Source organism: Leptonychotes weddellii, chromosome 3 (assembly GCF_054177405.1).
Source record: "Leptonychotes weddellii isolate Sample4059 chromosome 3, ASM5417740v2, whole genome shotgun sequence".
NCBI lineage: Eukaryota > Metazoa > Chordata > Mammalia > Carnivora > Phocidae > Leptonychotes > Leptonychotes weddellii.
The window spans coordinates 53926369-53940312 of NC_138371.1; the positions used below are offsets into that span (position 1 = coordinate 53926369).

At 41.0% G+C, this 13944-nt stretch overlaps 1 protein-coding gene across 1 annotated transcript in view; it reads right to left on the reverse strand.

Moving 5' to 3' along the window:
- MAP3K20 (mitogen-activated protein kinase kinase kinase 20) overlaps nt 1-13944 on the reverse strand; it is a 157049-nt gene that overhangs the window by 4859 nt on the left and 138246 nt on the right. Inside the window, exon 17 of the mRNA XM_081815326.1 lies at nt 1306-1476. Coding sequence (XP_081671452.1) covers nt 1306-1476 — 171 coding nt within the window. The remainder of the gene's footprint in view (nt 1-1305; nt 1477-13944) is intronic.

Here is a 13944-nt window from a genome sequence, read left to right on the forward strand (position 1 = left end):
TTTTTTTTTTTTCCTCCTTTTCTCTTCTTTTTTAAATGAGGACTGTTATGAGTCTGTCAATGTTAAAAAGTTCTACAGATTTTGAATGGTCTGCCCAAACCCTATTGCTCCTATAATCCCAGTTAATGTTGGTGTGTGATGTTGCAGAAGATGTGCTTCTTTGGAAGTGCATATGTGGCAATGTACCAGAAACACCTGTATTGGGGTTTACAACTCTACCCTGTCATTTTTGCTGTGAGCAGCTTCCTTCTGGTAGCAGGCAAGGGCTGGGATCTTACTTTTAAATGGCATAGGTTGGGGGGAACGAGCAGGCATCTGTCCAGTCTTCAAGACATCAAAACAGAGTATGTCCCAACAAAATCAGGGGAAGTTAAAACCAAGGCATAACCTTTACAGATAAATAACACCACTGAAATAACTCCCAGTTACTCAGAAGATTCCAACAATGAATATCAAATCAATCGACTTGATGAATACACTTGCAAATTCAAAGGACTTGGATGCTTAGCAATCTTATGCCTAGGAAGGAACACATTTGCAAGTCTAATGCTGTGGCTTTGAAGACTCTTCACTTCGCCACTTGTGTTTGTACCCAGGTTCTTCTTTGCTACAAACCCCATTTTCTTCACTGAAACCAAATACACCGTTCATAGTATACTCAAGAATGGCTTCTGTGATGTTTCAAGTGACTGTCCAATGGATATCATGGTTATTTACCTGAGTTGTTGACCTTCTACTATTGAAGTCTCATATGTATTTTTTTTTCAGTATTGGGACAGAACTGATTTTTTTTTCCATTTTGAGGAGAAGGTAAGCATTTCTCTGAGTCTGTCTTCTGTGTTTTAATGGATGTACTTCTACCACTGACCCTAAAGTAGTGAGGTATTCTCTGGCCAGAGGTGCGAACTCAAGGAAGCCAAGAAGATGTCAACAAATGCCTCATGAGTAACCTCCCCTCAGTCCTTCATGAAATTGAAGAAAACCAAGAAAGCCTTCCTCCTTCCAAGTTTTTCAAAGTTTCAAATGACCCCAAAGTTGAGATAAATATTTTCGTGATGCCACTTTCTTCCCTTTAGTAAGTGATGGAGTAAGTGTAAAGAAATAAAGAAGGAAATTTTTTTAAAAATTAAAGGACACTTTTTTTGTAGTACTTTTTAGTTCACACAGCATAAGTGGAATTTTAACAAAAAACTATTATGATCTCAATCTGCTAAATAAAATGTGCCTTTCAACAGCCAGCTTGAGGCCGAGCTGATGTGAACATCGACAAGCACAAAAGCACACTGCTGGGGGATTTTAATGTCTTTGTTTGATATCTGTGAATTCAAAAAAGCTTTTAAGCCGTAAATAGAACCCTACCTTTGTCATCTTTAAAATCTCTGCATCGGGTAGGTTAGTGTTGAATGTCACATCTTTGATGTAGGTTATTGCAATTTCATCCCCATCCATCTCCATATACATTTTCCACTTACAATCCTGGAATTAAAAGCAAAATTATAGAATTTCAGAAAGTGAAACAATTTGTTTTAGTCTCAATGTTTTATAACACATGAAGTTTTCTGAATGAAATATTATTGAAGTATTTTTTTCTTTGTTCTAAAAAAGGACGTGAAATTAAATCTCTTTATATACCAAAATAACCCCCAGTTAGTGCAGTCTTGAGACATAATTCATCAATGTAAATGTTCTATCATAGGAGTTGCAAACTCAAAATCCTAAAGAAGCCAGGCAGATAATAAAAATGAGTAAAGCCAGGCAGTTTCATTATAGAGCCCTAAATTATAATCTTTCAAAGTAGACCCATTTAATTTACATATTAAACATTGTCAGAATATCTTTTCATTCACACAAAGAAATGTAGACTTCCCATTTTGAAATATAAGACCCTCTTGATCTAACTTTCACTTTTCCAGTATTGATGATAATATGGGCTCAAGAAATAATAGCTCACTTTCCTCTTAACAGGAAGGATAACTGCAAACGTGATATATGGTGACTGATAACTGGCCCATGTGTTGGGGAGTTTTGGGAAGGTTAGGACATTGGGGGTCTAAAGGGCATCTGCCCTAAAGGGACAGCCACCACTCAACTTCTGTTGATTGTCCCCATGTGGGAATCAGAGTTCAGTCTTGCTAGGTCCTTTGAGGTTTCTTGAAAAGCTGGGTATCTGGATTTTTATGTGAAACCTCTAGATTTTTTAAATGATGTTAATTAAATTTTCAGTAAAACCACTCTGTAGTGAAAAAGTGCTCTACATCATTAGGGGAATGTGAAATAAAATGTCACCACAATGAGATACCACTATATGCCCACCAAATGGCTAAGATTGATAACATCAAATGTTGGCCAGGATTTGGAGGAACTGGATTGCTAGTGGAAGTGTAAATGGTACAGTCACTTTGGGGAAGTTTTGGCAATTTATTATAAGCATATAGCTGCATGTATAAACGTAACATCTACTCGATGACCCAGAAATTCAACTCCTAGGTATTTACCCAAGAGGAATGAAAAAAGACTTGCACAGTGTTGTTCTGAGCAGCTTTGTCATAATAGCCAACCCCCCTACCCCCAAAACAAAACAAAACCCTAGACGCCGGCCAAGTGTTCATCCTTAGGAAATGGATGAACTGTGATATATTTGTAGAATGGAATGTTACTCAGCAATACAAAGGAACAAATCACTGATGCATGCAACAACATGGATAAATCTCAAACACTATAGTGAGTGAAAGAAGTCTCACACAAAAAAAGAACATACTAAGGATTCCGTTTATATGACATTCTAGAACAGATAAAAACAATCTATGGTGGAAAACATTCAGAAAAGGGGTTGCTTCTGCAGATGGGGATTGACTGGGAAGGGGCATGACAAGACTTTCTGGGGATGCTAATACTCTGTTCACAGGCGTTTGGGTTACATAGGCATATGCACTTGTCAGGACTCAGCGAATATATACTTAAGATGTGTGTACTTCTTACTGAACTCCAGCATACTGAGGTATTTAGGAGGAAGCGTACTGATGTCTGCAAGTTACTTTGAAATGCATCAAAAAAATAAAGATTGATATATATGGCTAGTGTAATAGATGGACAGATATGTGATAAGGCAAGTAGAATAAAATGTTAATGGCTGAATCTAGGAGGTGTGTACAGGAGGGTTCACTATAAATATCTTTTAACTTTGCTGTCTGAGTAATTTAATAAGAACGTGGGGGGACAAACACTGTGTGTGCAATTAAAAGGAAAAATAAGCCATGTCTTTGCACCAAACTGGACCCCTGGACCATAAATTCACCTTCTCTCATGTTATTTGAAGAATGAAGGATTCTGAGAGGTTAAGGATAATGTACCGAGCACCTTACATGCTGAAACTAGAAAATGCTCTCATAGGAGTAGACCTGGAATGTCTCCTGAGCAGGCTCAGACAAAATTATTATGGAAGAACACTAACAAAGAGGCTGTTGAAAACCTGTTGGCTTCAACAGAAAGCTGGGGGAGCCAGTGTTTTAGGAAAGCTTCTAGACAAATTGCAGAACCAAGCAGGGCCCATGCCTGAGGGGAGTGACCCTCTTTGCCCAACCACATTCACAAGATGGAGAGCCAATTAGTGAAGGAAAAGATCTATTCAGTAACATGAAAACTGAGCTCTTGGCCAACATAAGTCAAATTAGTCGCTCAGAATGGACAAATCTCTCAGTATTTCCTTGTTTTGGAGCCACTGCTGCCCCGGCAACGTGGGCCCTGAGATAACTGGGCAGGATAATGACTGCAGTCATGATTGCTCTTCTCTGAAATGGCAAGCGCCTCCTCAAGCAGTGGCTAGAATAAAAAAGCCCTAGAAAAGATGAATTTTACTTATATCTTTTCCTTTCGCCTGTCCAGTTTTGGAATTGAGTCAAATTACAAGGGAAAGACCTCAGGTTGTGTGGAAATGCCCAATTCCCTCTGCTCCACTCTCCTACCTGACAGCCCAAGAACTCTCCTTGACCTCAGGCCCGTGATCAGACCCTCCTGTGCACAGGCTCAGAGCGGCTCTCTGTTGAGAAGGGGCTGACAGGTGGGAACTCACATTTGTGGACTACTTCATCTGCTCCTGGCATGCTGCGGGGTACTTATATGGTGCTGTTTTGTTTGATATCCACAATAACCCTGCAAGTTAGGTTTATTTTCCCCTTAGGTGAGGAAAAATAAGGCTCAGATAAATAAGGAACTTTCCCAGGGCTTCCTGGCCAGTAAGTGGTGGAGGTGGGATTATAATAGCGCAAGGCTGCCTGGCTCCAAAGTTGGAGGAGCTACCAAGAGGGAAAGACAGTTGGGAGGGGTGGCAGGATGTACTCACTGGATGGTTTTCAGAGCTCCACAATGGGACCAGGTATCAACAACAGGCAAGTGGGAGAAGGACCAGAAAAGATTTTGCTAATACAACCAAAAAGGCAAGTGGTGACAGGTCCTCCCCTGCAGCAACTGCTTGCCTGGTCCCCAGAGTCCAACTTGGAAAAACAAGGATCCCCGTAATAGGGTTACAGACCTTTTACTTTTCGAAATGTTTTCTCTTATCTGAAAGAAAGGCTTTTACCTGAACCATAAAAGATAGTGCAGAAGCAATAAAACGATACTCAAAGGCATTATAAGACAAGGGGGGCATTATCCATTTCATTAAATTACAAAGCTGGGTGGGAAAGGAAAAGAATATGCAGTGTTCACCTAAATTATTAACTTAATCTGTCAGTGCCCTGACATAATTGCTAGGTTTTTTTCAGGGCATCTATGATTTCATCGTTGCCTAGTTAAGAAAAGTAACCCATAAATAAAGTCATGGAATTCTTTAAATTCTGCTCAATTTCTTATTACCCTCAGGTATTCCTGGCATTTTTGCTACACATTGAGTCATTAAGTTGTCAACGAGCATTGCTCTCAACTACCGGGATTTAAACAAGGTACTGAATTCCACAGGACCCAACTGAGACAGAACGCCATGTAACGAGTTCTCAACCAATCGATCATTGAAAAGGTTTTCGTAACAGGAAGGTGAATTAAATCATCAATAACATCACTAGAAGTAACAACTCCGCATATTTATGAGCCTAATATAGAATCTTACATGCAAAATTGCTACCTTTTCCGTTTCTTGGTAGTGGTAGGGACCAGGTAGTGGGAATGTGGGCCCAGATTTAAAAACCATTCACTTTTACCAGGGTGAACTATTGATTTTGGCTTGATATGAGTGACAGAAATGTGGGTATTGATTTTTGAATCGGAACCATTCAAGAGTCACTGTGGATGTCTTGAGAACAACTCTCAATCCTGACAGGCAGAAATCAAAAGCAGACAACTCTGTATTCTCAGAGCCCATGGGGGCCTCAACGGACTCCTTTTCCAAAACCATTGCACCCCTGGCAGTCTCAGATGGCCCCATTCCTTTCTCATTTGGTTTAAAGTGTTGATGATAATTGTTAAGATAGAAATAATATGGAAAAGGAGTACACATTAAGCCGTTACCGGGGGAGTAGCAGGGCGTGAAAGAGGACAGTTGAAAGTCCAGCTCTCTGAGCTTGAATCCCAGTTTTGTCACTCCCCCCCCACAACCTTAGCCAATATACAACCTGTTTGAATCTCGGTGTTTTTTATACACAAGTGGGTTGTTGTGTTGTTGTGAAGATGAAATGAGATAATGTAAATAAAGTACTCAGCACAGTGCCAGAGCCAAATGAGGAGCTTGGAAAGGAGCAATTATAATTATGGTTACCAATATTAGTCTCCAACACAGCTCCAATGAGTTTATCAGACTAGCCGGCCCACCATCCAGCAACCATCTAAGATTGGGACTGGGCCAGAAGTTGAGTGCACAGTACAGCTTGTTTAGAAAAGGGATCCGGCCAGAGCAGGCAGGCTGGGTCAGAGCATATTACTTGGGCAGGAGTTTGGGGACCCAGAGGGTACTGAATAAGTCTGGTGCCAAGGGAATTATCAGTGTTGCAAAAAAGAAGAAGGTGTGGCCAGCAGCAACATAACAAGGACTGGTCTTATGAAATAAATAGAAGAGGGAAGAAACTTGTATATTCTGACACAGATGGATTATGTAACATCAGTTCTGCCCTTTCCCGAGTCCACAGATCCTAATGCAGCCCTATCAGGGGGAGCCAGCGGATGTCTGGAGGACAATGGCTGTGAGATGTGATTGACAGCCCGAGAGACCTGTCTTGCCGAGGAAACCGAAGCAGACAGAGATGAGGTAATTTGAGCAAGATCACACAGACAGCAAGGGGTGGAGTTCAGACTTGATCCTCAGTGGTCTCTTGGCTGCTGTAACAAGCGGGTTTCCAAAGCCTCAGTCTTTTCTGAATCCTGAACTCTTCCTTGTTATGGGTTAACAAAAGTAAGAATTACAGTACAGAGGAGTTCCGTCTTCCGAAAGCAACAAACAGTCCAGATTATCTTGGTAAATGCCTTCGTAAGTCTCCATGGCAGAGACTGAAATACCGGGTCTCTAATAAGTCCAACATAACCTACTTTCCCTCCCTTATTGACAAAGACCCTTCCTTGTTAAAAGTGCAGATGCTGCCATTCCCCTGTCTGCTCCTTTCCTTGATTGATCGGGTCAGTATTTGGAATCACCAGCACTTTCCTCCAGCCCTGGCTTAGGCTGTGTGTCTAGGCATGACTTCCACTCTCCAAACCAGAAAGAACCCGCTCCCACCTAGTTGCACAAGTGGATCGTGCAGACAGGTCTGACCACGGTGGATTCTTATTTCATAGCTAGATTCCCACCCAAGAGAACGTTCTCACTATTCAAATTTCTATCTTGATGCACATTTCGAGGGAATGCTACTACTAATCAGTAGGAAAAAGGCACTGGCCAGGAGCAGTGCTGGGCCCTGGGATGTTCTTTGCTTTGAAGAGCAAAACATGGCCATCCAAACCTTTCCACTAACTGGATTATCTGCCTCTCAATGCAAATCTACGAGAAATGAATGGAATTTTGTTGGGAAGAGGGGAGTTTTTTGCATTTGAAACTGATGAAAAGAATGACAGTGCTGTTGGGTGCCCAGGATATGTATTATTTATCTGGGCAGCTGCTGAAATACCTGGATAATTTTAGAAGCAAGTGTGGTTAATGGAGGAGGAGAAAGCATTCCATTTGCACCACTTCTGTATTGCCAATTATGTTAAAAATTTTTCTGAATTAAGGTTACTGGCCAAGTAAAACAGAAACTCTTAACACTGTGAAGACAAAATCCTAAACAACACTCAGTTAATGCTAGATTAAGTATCTCTTTGTGAGAAATCACTATTACATTCTTTGCAAGCTGTTTAAAATTCTTTGGAGTTCCAAGCTAGTACAAGTGATGCCAAACACAGATATCCCTTCTCCCTCCCACAAAAAAAAAGAAGGGAGGGAGTACAAAGAAATGATCCATATAGAGGTAAATTTTACAAATAGACAAAGGGATTGAAGATAGCACAGAAATTAACTTTAAATACTGTTTCAAGTTCTGGGCAGTTCAGAGACAACAGTCAATCGATGGCTCACTCTCTCTCTCTTGCTCTTTTTGTTTTCCTACCAAAATTTTATTGGAAATGTGAACACCATAGATAAATCTTAAAAAATTTAGGGCCAAGATTTTTCAGGACATTTCAGAGAGAAACAGACCCCACATTAGGCTTTCAGGTTCCTACAGATCACTTCTACCTGAAGACTATAGACAAAAAGATTTTTGGATGTATTTTTTTATTGAGGAGGTGCATACTTTGCAAACAATAAAATGCACAGATTTTTAAGTACACCAGTCAATGAATTTTGACAACTGTATGCACCAGCGTAACCACCCAAACTAGATATGCCCACTACCCTAGAAAGTTGACTCACGTCCCTTCCCAGCGGATGCTCCCCGCACAAGTGGAGGTGCCCACTCTTCCCATTTCTGTCACCACAGATTCATTTTGCCTGCTCTAGAACCTGACCAAATTGGAACTTTACAGGAAACACTTGTATTTGTTTGGCTTCTTTCACTCGGCATGGTGGTTTTGAGATTTGTCCATGTTACTTAATCCCTTCCAGCCTTACTCTGTTGTAGATAGCCCTATCTCCATTTTACAGATGAGTAGACTGAGGCTCAGAAAAATGCAGAGATTTGCGGCAAGGTCACTTAGCTGCGCCGGGGCTGGGACTTAGGTCCTGGGCATACCTTGTCTAATGGTAAAGACATTGAGTTTTAAAATCCCACCTCCGTCTCCACCTCCCCCCGCCCCCCAACCATGGATGGAGAAAAAGCAAAATCACCAGACATTGCTCAGGATTCTAGCAGAGAGGCCCCTCCACCTTAGAAAGGCCTGTACGGAGGGAACATTTTAAAATATAAAATAGAGGTCGGAATAAACTTTTTAAGATTCAAGAGGGGGAGAAAGGGAGACAGTCTCCTAGCAGGTGACTGTTGGAAAATGTAAGAAGTAACGTAAGATGAAATAAAAATGCGGTAGAACTGTTGGTCATGCTGGTGTTAAAAGTAGTAAGATGTTGATGATTTAGGCCTCCGAAGGCTCCTTTACATGCGTTGCTATTATGTAGCTCAGCTGCTGAAACCTGCTGTTTTAAAGGCAGGAGAGTGGAACATCCCGTGAAAGCACCTGGGTTATTTATCATTATGGATAACCCCACTACTCTCTATTTTATCATGCTGCCTTTAAAAAGAAGATAATGCAAGTACGGTTAATTTGCTTCTCTTCTTTATCTATACGGTGTCATGACCCACCACGGCTTTGTCCCACGAGATTTGTTTTTCAACCAAAAAGAAACCCACAAGAAGCTCTCCCTAAAAATTCCATTAATAACCTCTTTCAGCGTGTATAGGTTGCAGGGTCTGGAACTAAGAATGTTTTAATCTCTTCAGCAAAACAATGTCTCATAATGATGTACAGGACTATTGCTGTACTGATGAAGAATCATACATAATTCAGCACCTTTCACTTGGCACCACTGTGATGTCCTCATTAGCCGTGGCTCACAGTGTCTGTCAGATGGTGTCCATGCGAACGCAGGCATTATATTGTCTTTGAGATGTGCAGCTGCTTCCATGACACTGTCAGTATATAAAAACATGACGCCGGTTTGTTTTATTTAGTGCTCAACCTTCCAGTTTGTAAAAACAAGGCTGACACAGAGCCTGACATGAGGCAGTGAAAATAATTAGCTCTCATTTTCTCAGCCTTCTATTTCCTTCTCCCCGCTGTGTTCTCTTTCCACTAAACCACCACATGTCAGTCGGAATGGGAGGCAATTAGCGGGCTCATTTCAGTCCCCACAACTGTGCTGAAAAGAAAGTATTTATGATGGCACAATGAACAGCTGAAAGATTAAATAACATTTGCCTTTTGAAAAGAAAATGACTTCTAGCTAAATGGGCAATTTTTGATTATTCTCAAACAAGCTTAGAGTAGTTGGTTTTTAAAATACAAGAAAGGAAAATGAGTCATTTTTAGGTGAAAGAATCAAATAAAACTTGACACAGTAATGCAAATAACTGATGTTTTATTGCAAAATATGTAAATGCGTTATACCCTTAACAATGGCTTGTGTCTAAGGTCAGGGCAGACTGGTGCCAACTAGACACCAGTAGAGAGAAGGTTGTTACATTGCCTTTTGGGGGCTTGTTACTGGAGTTATATATGAAAAAGGGATTTTAGGGATGATGTTAAAGTGAAAGAAATCAAGTGAGACATACTTTCATATGATGCATTACACCCTTGACTACCTGAAATGGTTCAGATGTTAGCTGACATGTTTAGAAAGGGCTTTTCGTTTTAGGGTTTTTTTTGTGGGTTTTTTTTTTTTACTCTATTTAGAATTGGAAGGCACTAGGTATTCATCTTGGGGAAAAAAATAGTAAGTCTTGCTATTGATATTTGAATAATTAAGAATCTCTTCTCAAGACTGGGTTTCTTAACCAATATAGAAGGTGTTCTAGCTTACTTAATTACTGCATAAGCTTTTTTTAAATGCGGGCAAATGGGCTGCAAATTGACTTTTCCCCAGGACACTCAAAATATAAAAACAGTTTTTCTGACTGCTAAATTCTCCTCCCTTCCCATGACTTCAGAGGTGATGCCAAAAATTATGACTTTTGAAAAAAGAAAAAAAAAAAAAAAACCAACAACACTGGCCTAGTTAGTAGGCATTATTTACCAGTTGAGCTGTTCTCAGCCCAAATCCTGATGTCCAGGATTGATACAGTTGTCATACATCTTTGCTTTTCCAATGCAGTGCTTTTAATTTCATTTCAAATAATCAGTCCCTGTTACAGTTGATTATTCTCAAGACCTAATTTTTGGTTCAGAAAACACAAGTTACTGTGAGTTATCAAGGTCTCCTCTCTGCAGTGATCCTCAATGGCTTTGGAAAATCTGCTTCTAAAAGCAGAGATGTCGTCTCTTACGACGGAACATTTTAAAAAGACAATCACAAATTTACATTTTGTTTCTCTGTCTCCATAAGTCTATTCCACTCTTTACAAACTCAAATCCTAGTTTTTGATTCATACAATATGGTCAGTCTATCTATGTGAACCAATGGCAACCCACGGAAACCTCAGCCAACTATGGATTCACTAGGAAACTAGGATTCACTAGGAGCTCTCTGTGAGCCAATTACACATATTATTACAGCTGGAAACCAACAATAATGTGTCACGTAGTCAAACCTGTGTTTTATCATGTACGCTTCCGTGCTGTTCACTTTTTTAAAAGGAATTCAGGGTCTTGATTAAGAAGACCACAAGTGATCCAGTCACGGTGTGCTGGAGCTGCCCTCACGAGATGGTTGCTCAAACCTCTTCCCAACCTCAAGTTCGGTGGCATCAGACTGGTAAGCTGAAATTGGCCATGGTAAAAATATTTGTACCATAGCGATCTGCAAACTCTACAAGTCAGGGCTGTTTTCTCCCATGGTTAGACATTTTCTGGTGTGCCATTTCTACATGTGACTATGAGTCTATCAGCAAGTATGTACTGAGCGGTTCTGCTCTGGTTCTGTAGGCAGCGGCTTGACCCATTTGGGGAAGCATAGCCCCATTGTGATTAGAAATGTGGAGCAAGTCATGCAGTCATATTCTGAGCTGCATTTGCTCCTTTGCAGTCAATTAAAAGTTGTATTTCTTATAGAACCCTTCTACTGCAAGCTCATATACTCAGGCACACCAACACGTATGTGTACATATATTTTTTCCCCTGAAAAATAGTCGATCATGGGAAATAAACTTCCTTCCACTGCATTTTTAATAAATGCAAGATATAGCAAAGTAAAGTACTGTGTGTAGCTGTTCTGAAATTTACAAAAAGTGTTGGCTTTTTACTTCCTTACAAAATCCTTTTCTTTGGGCCCTGTTATTTTATTCATGTTTATCTATCCATTTATAAAAATTACACAATAGGGAAAAAAAAAAGCCCTATTTGACAGTTTTTTATATTTACAGTACTCTGAGAAAGGGCCTGGAGATTCAATTAAGTTTATTAAATGCAACATTTTATAAGTGATCCACTAATAAAGACCTAAAAGCACAATAGTAGGTGGGAAGTCTTTGTAAAAAGCAGGGCTTCTAACCTCTAGGTGAAACAATCAGAGAAGCACAACTATTGACTGAATTGCTCCTGGTGAGGTGTGGGAGAAGGGGCCCAGGTGCTGCCTGTCACGCGTGTGGAAGGAGCCAGAGGGACAGGGCGGACAGAAAAAGCCTTCCGCTCTGATGGGGGCCTATTTGAAGGCTTCCACACCTTCAAAATGTTCCTCTTACTTTCTCTTCCCCATTCACTTGCTCCTTCAGAATTCCGCTCAGAAGAAAATCCGAAGTGGTAGTCCTCTCGTAGGAACTACCAGAGTCCAGACACCTGTCTCTCTTTTGGGGTCCGCTGGAGCCAGGGTGCTGGGAGAGATGGGGTGTTGCTTCCCAGGCTCCCCCCACCGACTGTCATGGCTTTCAACTTAGACCCATTAGTTTTGCGCCTCACTGGGGAGAAGGAGGGAAGTAGGACTCGAGGGGCAAAGTCGGTGACTGTCCAGCACGCACAAGGAATGCACGACTCCCCAGATAGTTCCTTCGTAACCCTGTTTTTGAATTTTTAAGACAGTCTCAGAAAGTTTCTTGGTGAGAAAACTGCTGGGTGATTTGATAGTTTATTCCTTGACAATTTGAGAATCAATATTCTTTTTTTTTTTTTTTTTTAAGATTTTATGTGTCAGAGAGAGAGAGAGCACAAGCAGGGCGAGTGGCAGGCAGAGAGGGAGGGAGAAGCAGGCTCCCCACTGAGCAGGGAGCCCGATGCGGGACTCCATCCCAGGACTCTGGGATCATGACCTGAGCCGAAGGCAGACGCTTAACCAACTGAGCCACCCAGGCACCCCCAGAATCAATATTCTTGACTGGCGAATTTATATGAGATATAATAATAAACTCTATGGAGCTGAATATGTCAGTAAAAAAGGGTGGTTGCCACCCTGGAGGGGGCGGAGCATGGAGCTGAGATTCTGGAAGGCTTTTGCCTTCTGTGCCAAGTCGAAGAAGGCCTTAGATGACAAAACACAAGGCAGTTCCCACACACACAAAAAAAGTGGTGATTTAGTATTAAGTGATCCCCCCAAATTATCTTTTTATTACCAATATGCCTATTTTGGGGGAGTATGACACAGTGGTTGAGTCCTTAGACTGGATCTGCCCCTAAATTGGTGGGGCCTCTGGGTAAGGAATTTTACCTCTCCCTTCCTCAGTTCCTCCTGGACAGTGATACAGGGATGACGCTCCCTGGGACGGTGACTTGTAACAATTAAACGAGAAAAATGTTTGTAAAGCACTTACCACACTATCTGGCAGAGGTATGAAATAATAATCATCATCAAGCATTTCAAGCCTGAGCATGGGAAAATTTTGAGCTGAGAAAGACCCCATTTCTGCCAATTCCACTGGCACAACTTGAAGTTGCCTCAACATATAGCATTATTTAAATTAATAATTTATTCTTTAGAAATAGGTCAAATACATGAGTAAAACCATTCTCACTTATTGTCAATTTAAATTGCCAATGAAATGTTTGGTCCAGTCGTATTTTCCCTGCTAGTCTGTCCTACAAAGGAGAGAAAAAAAGCCTACTTCATTTGTGTGAGAATTCTCCAAGTATGTATGGGGCTTTAGCCTGCTGAGGTCCTGCTCTCCAGAGGGTGTGGCAGGAAGACGGATCACAGCAAGGCGTCTCGAAGTGGCACTGAGCCACTCTAGCTGGCATACAGGCACTCAGATGTGAATGGCTGTCCTCAGTTGAGCAAATCAACCTCACTTTTGTGCCAGAATCCATCTGGTTGTAAAATGAGGCTAAAAAAAAAAAAGAATTGTATCTGAATTCTTAGAACAAAAGGCTGACAGGTCTTACAACGAAAGGCTTTTTCCTCTACACGTATTTGTATATTTGTGTCCAAGGTCGTATTTTCTTTCTCTCCTCCTAGTAGGCCAGTTACTAAAACAACATACCAATTTTAAGTGGTCGTTGAGCTGGTAGGCCTTCTCAGATGCAATGGGAAAATGTAGCTCCCATTTTCATGATAAAGTCACTGTCCTATATTATTCCCAGTGGCTGTAATTAGAACGCATTTTTCATTTGTAAAAGAAAAGGCGAAATGGTCAAGCAGATCTCCCTGCTATGCAGGCCCAGGTTTGGAGAGAGCTTGCAAAGCGCCAGTGTCCTCTTGTAACTATTCGAGTCACGGAAAGGCTTCACCTTTTCTGTGAAGATGGGTTTATGAGAACTCAGTTAGTTGGGATTTTGAGGATGTCTTTTTTTTTCTTGGGTTCCACCTTTAAAGGTCAAGGTAAAAAGGTTTTCATGTGGGGACTTGGAATTTCAATTCAAAGCACATTTTTGGGAAAATGTTTCATGATGCTGGGGTACACATATAGGCTAGCATGA